This window comes from Gobio gobio (assembly GCF_949357685.1).
Source record: "Gobio gobio genome assembly, chromosome: 5".
Lineage (NCBI taxonomy): Eukaryota > Metazoa > Chordata > Actinopteri > Cypriniformes > Gobionidae > Gobio > Gobio gobio.
The window spans coordinates 20,660,003-20,676,503 of NC_137101.1; the positions used below are offsets into that span (position 1 = coordinate 20,660,003).

At 36.4% G+C, this 16,501-nt stretch overlaps 1 protein-coding gene across 1 annotated transcript; it reads right to left on the reverse strand.

Moving 5' to 3' along the window:
* Nucleotides 1-6,128: 6,128 nt before the first annotated feature.
* drd4-rs (dopamine receptor D4 related sequence) lies at nt 6,129-13,481 on the reverse strand (the record flags this gene model as incomplete). Its single annotated transcript, XM_079816490.1, has 4 exons — nt 6,129-6,331; nt 8,610-9,313; nt 11,446-11,558; nt 13,245-13,481. The coding sequence occupies 4 exons, from the start codon at nt 13,479-13,481 to the stop codon at nt 6,129-6,131; spliced, it is 1,257 nt and encodes a 418-aa protein (XP_079672616.1).
* Nucleotides 13,482-16,501: the final 3,020 nt, after the last annotated feature.

Below are 16,501 nucleotides of genomic sequence, written 5' to 3' on the forward strand. Positions count from 1 at the left end.
TTCAAGACGGAGGGGCAACATGGCGACCCGCATTCGAACCCCTTACCCGTATGTATTTTCAATGGCATATTATAAACTTACGAGAATACTTTATTACTTGAAAGAAGTAAATATACATTAATGAGCACATATATTTTTGAAAGAACTAAGTGTTTTTAGCTAAGAATAAACTAAAAAAGTTACACAGTGTAGCTTTAAAGGTATTGTGTTTTGACCTCAGAATTGTAATCAATTTGTCATGAATGACTTGTGGTGCTGTGGCGGACTTCTCCAATCATATAGTCTGCTTAAACCCCGCCCCATAACAACCAATGGATAAAATCAAGTCTCCACCCTACATTTTTTTCTTTTTTGATAACCCATTTCACATGTACACAACACAGAAGAAAAGAAATTCCGTTTCACCACAACTTCAAAACTAGCAGGTTTTAATTGGTCTCAACAGTCAGCCACAATTTCCTACTGCTAGTTGGCAGCAGGGCTGCGTTCAACCCCGACAAAATGTGGCAAAACACCCTGGCGTCTCAATCAGCTCGCTAGTTCAGAAGTCAGGACACTGATCAGGCGTGGCATGCATAATACAGCCTGTTTAGCCATTTTCGCAGATCCGTGTGAACGGGGATTGTTTTGACATCATTGTCTTGTAAACATACCCTAAAAATCACAAAACCAATATGGTTTTTAAATGGCACAGTTACTGGTTTTATTTAATCCATCCTGTGGAGTTTGACTCTCTTGCACATATTAAATCGGGTTACCTGTAATGCAGCAGTGTACGCTTGACTCCAAACATCCATAATTTCCATAATCCAGCACAGTATTTCTGGTGAATTAATGTCACTTGTAAACTTCGAGCTCATTAACTAATTCTCATTAACGGATGATTTGACATTTAATTTGGGCACAGCAGGCTCTAAGCGGCTAGAAAGCTCTGACTCCCAACCTGCCCTTCAGCATGGCCTCTGCTCCACCTTGCTGTGCCTTGTTTCCTTGGTTACTTGAGGGTTTTCATGGCGCTTACACAATCCTTTTTAATCTATTTTTGTGTGCTGCTGAGAGTGTGGACACCCACTTTCCACATGAGGCATGGAAGACTCATCAGCCCTGGTTAAACAGACCAGCATGGGGCTTATTCCCAACGCATGTACGCATCAATGAATACAAGCTGAATGTTTACATCATGAGGAACTCGTCATGTCAGCTGGAGATCTTTTCCGACAGTACATTTGCTCCAGCTATTAGAACATCCTTCTTCTCAACCCAAGGTTATGAAGACTTCTTGGTCTGAATTTCCTGTCTTGTGGCGCTATATAGAACACAAATTGCCCTCATTTCCTCCGTAACTCTTTGTTGTGTTCTCATTTGGGCTTTGACAGCTGTGTTTTTAGGGCAGAAAGAGACAGTTGTCTAATAGAGGGTTGTAGCGTCATGCTTGAGGGGGAATTGCATGATTTGATGGTAAATCGCTTGTGGATGGAGCCATATTCATTCCCACTGACGAACGAGATGAATTTAAAGGAACAGTTCACCCTAAATTAAAGTTCTGTCATCATTTACTCATCCTTAAAATCGTCATTTTGTGCTTTTTAGAGCCCCTGGTCTCTATAAACTGACATTGTATGGGTTTGGAACGACATAAGGGTGAGTAAATAATGACGAACTTTCATTTTGAGAAACTATTTATCTGGCGATTACAGATATAGTTCACCACCTGTTGCTCCTTGGGGCATCACAGGATACACGGTGTCTTGAGTCTATTTATGATTCATAGATATGAATCAGTGTTCAGCTCAAAGGGTGTGAAAATTATGGAGTGCTTTTCAGAATGTCATCCTGCGATTGTGATCGCTATTGCAAACATGCAGTACAGCTGTTTCCATTGATTGTGGAGACTTGTGGCAACACTGCACAACATTGCACTTTTTTGTAATAAAAATCTCACTTGGGCTGTGGATGCAATTTAAAATCCTGCCTTATGAAATTCACATTTAATATAAGAACTTTGAATGGTTGTATATATATATACTATCGTTCAAAATGTAAGATTTTGGAAAGTTTCTTATGCTCTACAGTTCTGTATTTATTTGATCAAAAATAGTAAAAAGTAAAAACAGTATTGTTGCAAGTGTTATATGTTAGTATATTGTAAACTGAAACTTATTCCTGTGTTGGCAAATCTGAATTTTCAGCATCATTGCTCCAGTCTTCAGTGTCACATGATCCTTCAGAAATTGTTATAATATGCTGATTTAGCAATGTTCAAAACAGTTACGCTGCTTATTCCCCCCCGCCCCGGGATTATACCGTTCAAAAGAACAGCATTTATTTGGAATATAATTATTTTGTAACCTTATAAATGATTTTACAGTCACTTTTGATCAACTTAATGTGTCCTACTGAATAAAAGTATTAATAAAATAAAAAGTAAAACAGTAGTGTACAGTATGTATATACTGTATATATGGGGATCCAAAAATCTGAGACCTCATATGAACCTCATTTTTCATTTATAATTCTTTACAAATTAAATTAAGCACAGAAGAGGACAAATAAAGATGAATTACACAAATCTGAAAATCATAAATCTTTGTTTGCCAGGTTTAAATTTGATTTTGAATACCAGATTGTCACTGTGGTCTCAGACATACAGTATGCATATGTTTTTGTACAATTTAAGCATGAAACATACCATGTGACAGATGCACTGATGATCCTGTACAATAACAGCAATACTCATTCCACAAGTCTCTTTACAACACTGATTCTTAGAAGCACAATTACTATAATCCACCCCAGACAATACCCACAATCCCATGCTATTATGCAGTTTTATTATCAGTCACTGCTGAGCACATATACACATTTGTGAATCACACTTGCAACAAAACTAAATTGGCAGACTGTGTGCACTAAGGCAGAGAAAGGCATCCACTGATTTTGGCAAATGTATATACACCCCCAACAACTGCCATTTTATGAGGCCACAGGATTTACTTCTTAACGTCATTTGTTCTACCTAACAGAGTTTAAAGGTGATGTAGGTAAGAAAATGAGATTTCTGATTAACAGGCCAATCTCTCCCTGGCTATGTTTGCATGGTTTATAGGGCTTAAAAATGATTAATAACTCTCACAATGTGCACTTTTGAGTCAATGGCTGCATTCAGAATAGCATAAGCATACTACCATATTTCTAGTAGACAGCATATTTCTAGTATACAGTATGTAGCGTTCTATTATAATTCTTGGTGTGCTCAGAATGCATTAACACACACTTGAAAGAAATGTGCACAATAACCGTATACGAGTTGATAACTGAATGTACTTGTAGTAAACTATGTCAAGGTTAACAATCTAGAATGTAACTTAAAAAAAAAAAGTTTATCATTCCATAATGCATACATTTTTTTAAATATATATATTAGGCAATATACTGCTCAGTGTGCAGTATGCTACACTGTAAACCCTCAAAATAATGAATTGGTTTGAGTAGAGTCAACTCAAAGTTAACAAATTAGTTCAAACAAATTAACTTTTATGAGTGTTTAGAACTTTCTTTTTCTTTTGAGTTCACAAAACTGACACATTTTAAGTAATCTGAACTATTTCATTGTTTTGAGTTTTATGAACTTGTTTCTTTTAATTTAGACTAACTTAAATTTAACCGAAACTGGGCTGGGATTTCTATTTCCCAGCATGCTTTGCCATGACACTCAAAGGGGACAGTAAATGTCAAAATTAAGTTTTTTTGTGTGCAAGATTAACATTAAGTGGGGGATTTAGTAGTATTTAATGTTTTGTTATGCTAGAAGAGTTTCTGGGTTTTTTTAGGGTGACGAGGAGCATGAGCATAGTTACCTGATAAATGTATTATATGACTGTCCTCATTCAGCAAGTGCTACACTGTAAAAAAAATTGGGGGGAAAAATTGTGTAAATTGATCATTACATATTGGCCCAATAAATGACTTCCAAATAATTATCGCCATGCAAAAAGATGCATTGTACTAATCATAGCTTAAGGTCTTCACTCAAAATTAAAATTGTATATTCACCGAACATATTTAATTGTGCTCAGTCAATCTATGAAGTCGAAGTGAAAAATCCATGTTGGCTGAACAAGTCCTCCGTCCGAAAAACGGTATACGCATGCGCAAAATGCGCTTGAAAAAAACCGTTTGTGTGGAGATTTCAAATGCGGAGCGCGGGAGCGGCAGCGCGAGCGGAGCCAAACCAGCAGGTGCCGAAGACCGAAACAGACATTCCCAAGAGAATAGAGATATTCATCTCACAAAGACGTTGGTGAGTATTTAGCACTGAAATTATTCTCCAGAGTTTTGCTTTATGACCGGGTATGAAGTTTAAAAGACATTTTGTAGAATCACGAGTTCATGCATTCATTGTTTTCATGAGTGTGTTCTCGTTTACCACATAATTATCTAATGGTAGCCTGTAGCCAATAGTTTTATTTTCCTCATATCTTATATGTCTAAAACAATAGCTAATAAGTAAATTAAGTCATTTGTGTGATATGTGCGGCATGCGACTGTTGAACACGGTGCGTTTGGCGTTGGCCTCTTTCAGGGCTTAAGTTATTGCCTTTTAATATCAAACACGTCAAGCTCGTGATTTTCTGATGTCCATTCATTGGTCTCATCCTCATTAATGAAGAAACTTCTGTTCTGTCTCTTGCCAGATGTGATGCAGGGGAGCTTTGTCATTAATGTTAGTTTTTATTTTTATTTGCAGGTTTTTAGCCTATGCAGTGCCGCGTTTTCTTCACCACAACAAGACATCCTGTTATGCAGAAGACTTCTTGAATGTATTCAGAGTTTTTCCTTATTTGAAAATAAGGTATTTTCACCCAAATATCCTGTGTTGGAATTTACTTGTTAATAAAGTAATGTGATAAAATGTCAACCCTGTTGTCTGTTTCTGTATTTTGCTTAATATATTTATGTTTTTAGTCATTTTTGTCTTTTGGGACAGTGAGAAATAAACAATTGTTACTACAATTTAAAATATTTAATTGGACCAACCACACAGTTTCACTGTAAAACATTTCTCCAATTCAAAATTTTCTAGTGACTGATCACATCTAAATTTTTTAGTTGGCCAAATTGAAAAATTTAGATGTGATCGGTCACTAGAAAATTTTGAATTGGAGAGGCCTGACATTTTTTACAGTGTTGGTAAATTAAATTTTTCCATTGGCTCAACATATTATTTCTAATTGAGCCCATGTTAACAGACTGTTGCCACAATGGATAAAATTCAATTCACAGAAATTCAATTTGGCCAATTGAAAATGTTAGATGTGACCAGTCACTAGAAAATTTTGAGTTGGGAAGATTATACATTTTTTACAGTGTATGCTAATGCTACCAAAGCATTGTGTAACTAATTAGCAAGGTGGCATTTATTGAATTAGCTAATCAAGTTTCCACTACTAAAAGAGGAAGAGATTACATTATATTTTTAAGTTAAATGTAGGAATTAGTTCAGAACAATTAAAACGTATGGTTACAAAATAGAAATCTGCAAGTTCTGCTTACTTAAACTTGAAATGAAAACTTAAACAATTTGAGGCAACTGATTTTTGCCAACTTATTTGGGTTTACAGTGTAATATGTCATTCCAAACACAGCTCATGATCGCATCCGAATGTCAACTTTCTCTTAAACCATGACAAAAAGCTGCCTGTCCACTCTGCATATCTATTCAAAACAAACAACACCGTAGAAAAAAAAAATACATTTAAAAAATAATTAAATCAACACTGATACCAATCACTTATACACAGACGACTGTTATATTCAATGTGGACGTTTTCACATATTTTATGCCTCTGGGCTATGAAATCAACAGTATTCTTATCTACTGTAGTGTTCAAGCAATCATTTTACAAGTTTGGTTAACTAAGGCATCAAAGTTTTCCTCAATGGAACATTCCAGTAGTACATTCCAGTCTTTGTCCATTCGGTAATCCACTGTAATGTTCGATTTCCTTAGAACATTCCTTCGCTTGGAGACCATTATGTGCTCAGAGCATCCTGGTGTTTTTTAATCATAACTGTTTGAGTTATCTATCATCAGGAATTTAGCCTTGATCTATAGACAGCGTTGGGTCTCAGGAGCGACAGCAGAGTATTTTGTGAAAGACATTCCTGAACTCCACGTTGAAGGCAGTGTAGATGATGGGGTTGACGGCGCTGTTCACATAACCAAGCCATGTGACCACACTGATCAGCGTTGGCCCAATGTCACATGACTCACACAGCGCCTTAGTCACATGGACCACGAAGAAAGGAGTCCAGCAGGCCAGAAATACACCTGGGGAGGAGTTAGAAATTAGGAGTTTATGTATATTCTTACATTGGTACATGATTGAACGGACTTCAGGCAGCAAAAAGAGCGACCGTTGCCCAATGTGTCTGTTTTGTTCTTTCTGGGCACCTTGATAATAGTGTCAGTTACCTTTTAATGCTGCTTTTGTATTTTTTCATTTGTACTATTGTATTGGAGCAAGCTGATCTCACACCTCGATTTCAGTCTGTGAGGGGGACAATGGTATGGTCACAATCACACTGCAACAGCCTTATATATTTTATACTTAAAAGGACTTCTGTTAGAAAAGCAATTGTCGTGTTAATAATCCGAGAGCAGCAGGTGTCACAATAAACCGTAGAAAGTTTTTATATATTGCAGAGCGTGCCATTCTTACAGCGTTCTCATTATACTTGACCACCCGATGGCTGTCATTTGTGCTCATGCATTTATTCATGACTTGATTCAATATTTTTCACAGAAATGAACAATTCAAACACACATTGTATCCATTGATGTATACCTGCACAGTTTGCGTTTCAAAAGCCTCTGATCATAGCAAGCCACTTTGAGTGTTTGAAAAGACCAACATTTGTTTTGGATGCTGGAGTTCCCTAAAGGCAGGGGTGTCCAATCCTGCTCCAGGAGGGCAAATGTCCTGCAAAGTTTAGCTCCATCCCCAGTTAATCAAGGTCTTATTGGGCATACTAGAAAGAAAGCCATTAAAGGCAAGCCTGCAACATTAGTCGAAATAGCGTAGTGCTAATAAAAATTAAAAAAAGCTGTTTTATAAGCAAAGTCATGGACAATTGTTCGACAGGTATGATTCAGTTTACAGCACTTGATGTCTATGGTATCACACAACTCTATATATCAAGGCTGTTTGGTTATCAATGGACACGTGATCCAATGTTACGCTTTCTCCAATGGTAGAGCCACGGACCTTCGTTTCTTCCAATAATAAGACCATCACTGCTAGAAAATTCCAGACATGTGTGTTGAGGCAAGGACAGTGGCCCTTAAGGACCGAGTTTGGACACCCCTGTCTAAAGGCGTCTTAAAAGGATAGTTCACAAAAAAATAAAATGCATGTCATAATTTTCTGTTTTATGAGATGGAGATGTTTAGGAGAATGTTCACAAGGCCCCGAGATGTTTACATGCACCTGGGACAATTCCAAAAATGGTAAAATTCTCTTTTTGGGTGTAGAACAACATAAGGGTGAGTAAATGATGACAGAATTTATACGTATACCCCAAGCAAAACATCCTTAGTCAAAAGTGATGATTATTTATTCAGATTTTTAGACAATATATGTATGTATATTAATATTTACATTGCCATCTAAAATTTACACTTTATCTGTAGCAATAATTTATTTATGTTATGTGATATATAATTTAGGTTTTTAAGCAGTATATTTTATTTATATTATATAATTTGCATTTAAAGCTGCATATTAAAATTATATTAGGTTGTTGTGTTTGTTTAAAAGTTAGAGTACCCAGTACCATTGTGAATGAGACAAAAAATTAAATTAAAAACAAACATGAAAATCTAATGTATAAGTATACAAACTATGACATTAGGCTACAAACCCTGCATTAAACTTGGGTAGTTTTATATTTTGAGAATTAATATTAAATTGAATTGAATATCTTTTTAATAAAAAGTAAGCTTTAGTTAATATATATCACAATATATTCATATTAATATTAATATATAAAAGTGTTCTTATTGTGGATCTATAAATATGAATATTAACTCACTTGGATTGATATTTAGATATTTGAATGATGATCTCTTGGTCTATAGTGGATAAATTGTTTCATGTGGCTGTAAATGTTACATTTTAATGGCTCAGTTTCACAGACTGGGCTTAGATTAAGCCAGGAGTAGGCCTTAGTTGAATTAGGACTATTATTTAAGTAACATCTTGAGAAAAAACAATGGCACTGGTATGTATTTTAAGATATGTTAGTGCAAGTTGCTTTCAGTTAAAACAGCTAAATAGCAGAAGTTATCCGCACACTGAGAAACACACAATTAGACTAAAGCAAGGGTCTTTCAAAATATGTCAAACATGCATTTTAGTCTGGGACTAGGCTTAAACCTTGTCTGTGAAACCGGGGGCATGTGTATGCTCTTCAGGGAGATTTACATTGCCACTGGTACCTTTAGCTTGTTCACGGGGGATTGGAAGATACTATTGTTTTTAAAGCTAATTTAGAAATTTGTATTGCGATAAGCACAATACAAAAGCTTGATCTGAATGGATACTTACCCACAACCACAGGCAGCACTTTCATAGCCTTCCGCTCCCGTCCGCTCACCCTGTTGCTCTTGCTGTGGCGGCGTCCCGCATGAGACCGATGGCTCTTCCCCACACCGTTCTCCCGGCCGTTCTCATCCTCTGTGGCCCGCTCAGGGTTCTCTGCATCCGAAACACTGTCCATCTGGGTAGTCATGGGGTCACTCTCTGCTGCCGGCATCTGACTTTCTGCCTGCTCGTCCGTGGTAATGGTAACCGGACTGGTTGAGGAGATAGGAGTAGTTGGGGTAGCGGTGAGAGATGTCGGACTGAGACCTGCAGGCATGAGGTACACCACCTTCTCTCTCGCCTGTCCCTTCTCCTTCTGTAGAGCTGCTCCCAGACGCAAAGACAGGCTCCTACGCCCCCTGGGTGGCCGGCGGAGGTGCGAGCGGCTACGACCAGAGCTCCATCGCTTTAGTCCCCTGAACATCCAGTAGTACAAGAAGAGCATGACAGGGCAGGGGACGAAGAAGGAGCAGATGGAGGAGTAGACCACAAACTGGTTGTCCTCCAGCTTACACACGTGAGGGTCCCTGTTGGGAACCTGGTTCAAGCCGAATATGACAGGACTGGCTACGCCCAGGGAAAGCACCCAGGTGGCTGTGATCAAGACCAACTGACGAACACTAAACTGGTTCCTGTTGTACTTCAGAGGGACAACCACTGCAATGTACCTGTAGCAGAGACGTAGAGAAGGTTTCTCTAAGGGTCATGAAACCCCAAAATATATATTTTTGAGACGTGCACAGATATGTAAAGGTTGTACATCGCTGAAAACATTAAAAGCAGTTGAAGCAACATAAAACAATTATGTTCCAAAGGGCAAAGTCGTACAAGTTTGGAACTACACGAGGGTAAAAAAAGGACCACTTATAACGGGATAGTAGAGAAAGTGTTTTGACGTGTTATAATTGCACACAGAGAAGGTTGAGATTGATAAAACATTCAGTCAGATATTGCTTTTCTACTTTACATGTCTTCTAAAAGCTTTTTTTTATGCGCAAAATCATGATTGACAGCTCCTTAAAGCATGCTTTGTGTTTGTGTTTGTTAATCACAATAACCCGCTGAGACAGTGGAAGATTCTAGCGCAATCATTTTAAATTGCATGAGACCTCATAAGTCTGATTCATCTTTTCAGTCATCTACATCCTTTCCACCTAAACCTTTGTTTTCATCTTCAGAGACAAGCTTGCTTTTGTTTTAGTAGCCTATGCGTCAAAGACGGGGCAACCCGCTTTGCCGTGGTCTGGGACCTCTTGAAGTTGTTTCATATTGTTAATGTGAAGCGGGGATGCTTGATGCACTGTGTAAGTAATGAAATTCAGCTCCACGTTGTGGTTTCATTAGCATCCCACTGGATACCCAATCACACATAACCACTGAGTTAAGATTCAGTGTGTGAGCGCTCAGAGAGGCACAAAACAGACCTTCTGAATGTTAAATAATCATTACAAATTCATCTGAAAGATTAGGGACCACCACAAGTGTAGCTAATATGGATGTGCAAGCTATTATTTTGTTAAAATCTTTTGTGCAATGTTTAATATGGAAGCCCATTTCCGCCACATGAGAAACAAACATGCTTTGGTAAATCACAATTATCACATAAAAAGTCAAAAGATACTAAGAGATAAAAGTTGAAGAGCTGCAATACCAAGTCATAATTATGAGATACCATCTAAAGTTATGAGATACTAAATCATAACTACACTCTAAAAAAAAGGTTCTATATGGCACCAAAAATGGAACCACTTTTGGTGCGATATATAGCACCATATCTTAACATGTTCTGTAAATGGTAGCGGTGCTATATAGCACCTTAGTCAAAGAACTGGAGAAGAACCTCTAAAGAACCGCTGAAGAACCACTGAAGCACCTAAATTGGTGCTATATAGCACTTAAAAAGGTTCCCCTATGATTACGAGCCAAGAACCATTTTTGGTGCCATATAGAACCTTTTTTTTTAGAGTGTATGGTATAAAAAGTCATTATGAAAATAAAATTTCATAATTATGACTTGATATTTTTATATCTTAATTATTACTTTGTCATTATAACCATAATTTTCTTCTTTTTGTCAATTGTTTTTGTCAAATTTTTGACTTTATCTCGACTTTTCATGTCAATTCATGTCAACTATACACTCTAAAAAAAAAGGCTCGTAATCATAGGGGAACCTTTTTTAGTGCTATATAGCACCAATTTTGGTGCTTCAGTGGTTCTTCAGCGGTTCTTCAGAGGTGCTATATAGCACCTTAGTCAAAGAACCGGTGAAGAACCTCTGAAGAACCGCTGAAGAACCACTGAAGCACCAAAATTGGTGCTATATAGCACTAAAAAAGGTTCCCCTATGATTACGAGCCAAGAACCATTTTTGGTGCCATATAGAACCTTTTTTTTTTAGAGTGTATGTCATAATTATATAATTTTGTCTCATAATTTCGACTTTTAATGTCAAAGCATAACTTTTTTTATGTAGAGAAAATGGGCTTCCATAAAGGTAAAAAAAAATTTAAAGTATTGAGCAAAATTTTTACCCATAATATGCAAGTTACTTTTTTTATGTTACTTTTTATATTGTATTTACTGACAAATACAATTCCTACAGAACACACTGTAAATAACTCTTTACCCTGTTCAGTCTGTCTATTTTTTATAATTTGCAGCCTGAGTGTTACCAATGAATTTATAATGCTGTAGAGGGGGTGGGTCTCATTTCCAGCAAGTTTGAGTTCAAGTTTGAGCTATTTTTAATAGAAAGCGGTGGGTGAGCAGGTGTGTGTGTGTGGGCTGCATCGCTCACCTGTCCACACTAATTGCACATAGATTCAAAATGGAAGCAGTGCAGAGCATCACGTCCATAGTCATTAGGGCATCACAGATGTACATACTCAGGGTCCACATGCCTCCCAGGAACTAAAACACAGCCACCAACACACACATAGACAGAGAAGAGAGACAGCGTAAGACAACAGGACACACACACTCATCCAAATCTGTAAGGGGGCGTCAATTGCATTTAGGGTAGGCTGCATGTTAAATGCAAAAAAAGTACATTTTAATCAAAACGTTTAATTTGTTTTAAATGTAATCATTATTTTTATTTTGTATTTGAAATATTAACACAAAAGACAGTAAGATACAAAAAAAAACATTTATTATTTTCTTCCTTTTTTTCTGCATGTTTATAACATAATTTAAATGATTTTGTCATTTCAATTTTCAATTTTATTTTTAGGGTAACTCTATAACATTCTGTCCAGGGACTATATAGATTGAAAGCCTTTGGCTCATTCACATTTACACATTTATATCATAATTAATAATATAATATATAAATAATAAAATAAATGAATATATGCACAACATATACTAACCCAAAACTGTTCAAACTATTCAACTATAATATTAAAAATAAAAATAAAAATATGAATATTATAATATCTAAGATTATTTTTCAATAGTGCTTCTTTAAAGTCAGTATATTCCATTAAGGTCACATTAGTTCGTCTTTAGGGATCATATGGAAGCAGATGGTTGGTGTTTTTCACTCTTGATTGACTGCAATTAAAGTTTGAATTCATTCAAAGAACAAACCAAATCCATTGTTGATTCACACTAACCATACAATAAAGTATCTGAGGGAAATCACTCACTGCATTAAGATTCACTTCACAGACACACAAACTTCAAGGGCAGCAATTCAGACGTTAGAAATCTTTTTCCTGAAGTACAAAATGAACACCAGTATGGCGTAAAGTCAACAGGAAAAGAAAATTGACCCTGTCTTTCCTTGGGTTATTGTGAACATTTCATTGAGGCACGGATTATTCCAAAGAAGAAAAAAAGTTTTTCCTTCATACTTTTTTTTAAATAAAATTTGAATAACTTGTTCTGCCTTTTTAATGACTTTCCTTTCCAATTGACGTCACCAAGCCATTTTATTTTTCAACCTCTGCATGTGAACCTGTCACAGAGTCCCTGTTTCACAGTCCAATCATTTCCAAGTGCATAAAATCAAGCCATAAGTGGTGGCATAAATTATTTTCGCAATGGATTGCGTATGTAACACAGGCTGCACACACTCTTTCATGTTGATTTTATAGATCTAGATTGATGATCAGAAAGTTCAAACCTAACAACAGATGATCTGTGAGCCATCGCCAGAGCCGTATGTTTCATTTGAACATTGGTGAGCTCACGTCCCCAAGTTCAACAGCTTGTTTTCAGTTTCAATTATGTTAGAGAAGAAGTCTTTGATTTCATTCATAGTCTGCTTGAACCTTGCACTTGTCCACTAGAACCACTTCACTGAGCGATCATTACAAGTTCAACATCACCTGAATGACTCCCTGAAGCACTCAATGCTTAATGTACCCGCAATATTGATTAAAAAAAAGGACAGATGATTGGGGGACAATACTCTCCATACACCCAATTTGTTCCATATCCCCATTTTGGCCTTGAGCGAGACACTTAACCCCAATTGCTCCAGGCTTAATAAGTGTACTGAGGTTCACATGGATAAAAGCATCAGTAAATCGGCAGTCTGAGATATAGAGGAGGGGTTTAGACCGTCTACCGTCTGTCATCGGCACTCACCTCAGAGTAGACGTAGAGCGGGAGGACCAGCACGGCCAGCAGGAGGTCAGCCACGGCCAGACTAACGATGAAGTAGTTAGTCGCGGTTTTGAGGGAGCGTTCAGTCAACACACTGAGGCACACTAAGATGTTCCCCAAGATGATGATGAGGATGAGAGGCACGCCGCATATCAATGCGAAATAGTTGTACCCCTCATGGGTCGCCGCTGGGTCTATACTGGGCGTCACATTGACCATGGTGCCCCGAAGTTCAGCTGCCAACCCGGATTCAACATCTGTAAAAATTGGCACATTGGGGGCTGTTTATATAGAGGAATGGGTTTTAGTGTGTGTAATGTATGCTAAAATGTGTTTGTGTTCTTGCCCATATGTTACTAGGAGAGGAACTATGACAAGATGACGCCTTAAATATGAACAAACACCCTCATTTCACAGTTGTTTATATGCAGAGTGCTTGGAGATGCTGTCATATGTCTTCTTATTTTTCGACAGTAACACACTCTCTCTCCATTTGTCATCTTTTTGAATCTAATGCAAACAAAATACTGTCATTTTTATGGTGTAAATGTATTCTGATGTTTGCTTCGCCTGGTTTGCATTCATTCTAGTCAAAGTTCTTACCTTGAAACTGTCACAAACAGACAGGTTTGTAGGGGATCGTAGAGTCTGTCGAAATGTCTGGCGTCTGAGAGTGTTCTAATCACATTCTGGAAGTGTGTGGGATAAAGTTGATTCTCTCTGTCGAGGTACACAGCGGCCATGTTGAACGTGTTAGCACTTCATTCATGTGATCTGATAGAGCCAAAGGAAGAAAGGTGATAATTGAATTTTCTCTTTAGGCATCGTCAGCAAAGCACATGATGTAGATGTGATAAACAAGTTAAAAAGGAACGTGTTCAAGATTTGAGTTTGACACCTTTGAATTACAGAAGATCGGTGAAGACTTCACATTTTGCTGTCATAAGGTTGTGTGGTTTCACACACAAGGTAAAATGTGGCAAAACTGACTTGCAGTTGTTTTCGAAAATACTTTTTTAACTCATTTTATTCTGGTCCCAATAACCGCAGGTATAATTGCTTGTTTAATTGCTGATTATATCATTGTGTCATTAAGTATTTCAAGTGGTGCAAAGACATATAATACCATTAATTAAATGTATGGGCCAATTAAAAAAAAAAAAAAAAAAAAAAAAAAAAAAAGACTACATGGAATTGTCTGCTATCATATCATTTTCCAGGGTTTCTTTATTTCCTGTGAGACGTGTTGGAGTATGGGATCAGAGGATTCTCTGCTTCTGTGATAACGGACTGTTTGAAATTCTCCCCTCTCGCAACAACAGGTGAAGGTTGCCATGACAACTTCCAGTGTGTGTTTGTGTGTGTGTGTGTGTGTGTGTGTGTGTGTGTGTGTGTGTACCACAATAAAGACGGGAGGCACTTGTGAGCATGTACATAAATAAAAACCCAATCAAACCCGTTCCAGTTCACATCATCCTTTGGTAACTAATGAAAATGTTCAATTAGGGAAGTCTCCTTTCAGGTCGATGTTATCGTTTCTTCCCTCTTGCCTCTTCTCGTAGAGGTCTAGTAGTTATAGCGGGGTTGTATGCTTTTGCGGATTAAATTGAGAACGCCTTTTAAATTCCAATTTAATTCCTAGTAAACATGATTCCGATTTGTAATTCTAATTTGAAATCAAGGAAGTAGAATTAAATTGAATGAAATTGGAAGAAATTCAAATTAGAAATGTTTATGACGTTTTTATTAATATAAAATGTATTGTCAGCATGAATCACGTGAGGTATTTACTGACATATTAGATGATATATTTTTAAAATGCAACCAATAGATTTCAATTCAATTTTATGGGAAATGGTGGAAGATGCTTTAATTTACCCCAGATTACCCCAATAATAGTCAATATTTATTTTTGTTTTAAGTTTTCTGAAAACTATTTGGTGGACATTGTATGGAAGCTTGTTTCCACCATGGAATAATAAAAAGTGACTTGTTATCTCACAATTATCCCAATCACAATTCTGAGAAATAAAGTCACAATTCTGAGAAATAGTCAAAACTCTGAGAGATAAAGTCACAATTAGAAATTAAGTCAATTCTGAGATATAAAGTCACAATTCTGAGAGATAAATTCACAATTCTGAGATATAAAGTCACAATTCTGAGAGATAAAGTCACAATTCTGAGAGATAAAGTCACAATTGAGAGATAAAGTCACAGTTCTGAGAAATAGTCAAAACTCTGAGATATTAAGTCACAATTAGAAATAAAGTCACAATTCTGAGAGATAAAGTCACAATTCTGAGAGATAAAGTCACAATTCTGAGAGATAAATTCACAATTCTGAGATATAAAGTCACAATTGAGAGATAAAGTCACAGTTCTGAGAAATAGTCAAAACTCTGAGATATTAAGTCACAATTAGAAATAAAGTCAATTCTGAAATATAAAGTCACAGTTCTGAGATATAAAGTCACAATTCTAAACTCAAAATTCTGAGGTATAAAGTCACAATTCTAAACTCACAATTCTGAGATATAAAGTCACAATTGAGAGATAAAGTCACAGTTCTGAGAAATAGTCAAAACTCTGAGATATTAAGTCACAATTAGAAATAAAGTCAATTATGAGATATAGTCACATTTCTGAGATATAAAGTCACAATTCTAAACTCACAATTCTGAGATATAAAGTCACAATTGAGAGATAAAGTCACAGTTCTGAGAAATAGTCAAAACTCTGAGATATTAAGTCACAATTAGAAATAAAGTCAATTATGAGATATAAAGTCACATTTCTGAGATATAAAGTCACAATTCTAAACTCACATTTCTGAGATATAAAGTCACAATTCTAAACTCACATTTCTGAGATATAAAGTCACAATTCTGAGATATAAAGTCACAATTCTAAACTCACAATTCTGAGATATAAAGTCACAATTCTAAACTCACATTTCTGAGATATAAAGTCACAATTCTGAGAGATAAAGTCACAATTCACTGTAAACCCGAACGTTCATATTAATTAAATAGATTAAGTAGTGTATACTCAAAGTTTTAGAAAAAGTTCTACTAACTTAATTATTTCAAGTTGGTGTAACATGGTCTTCCTTTTGAGTAATTTCAACTAATATTTTTAGATTAAATGGAACTTTTTTGTGAATAAGTAAGCATAACTTAAAAATAAAATTAAGTACAACTTAATAGAATTAAGTAATTACATGCTAAGGATGATGA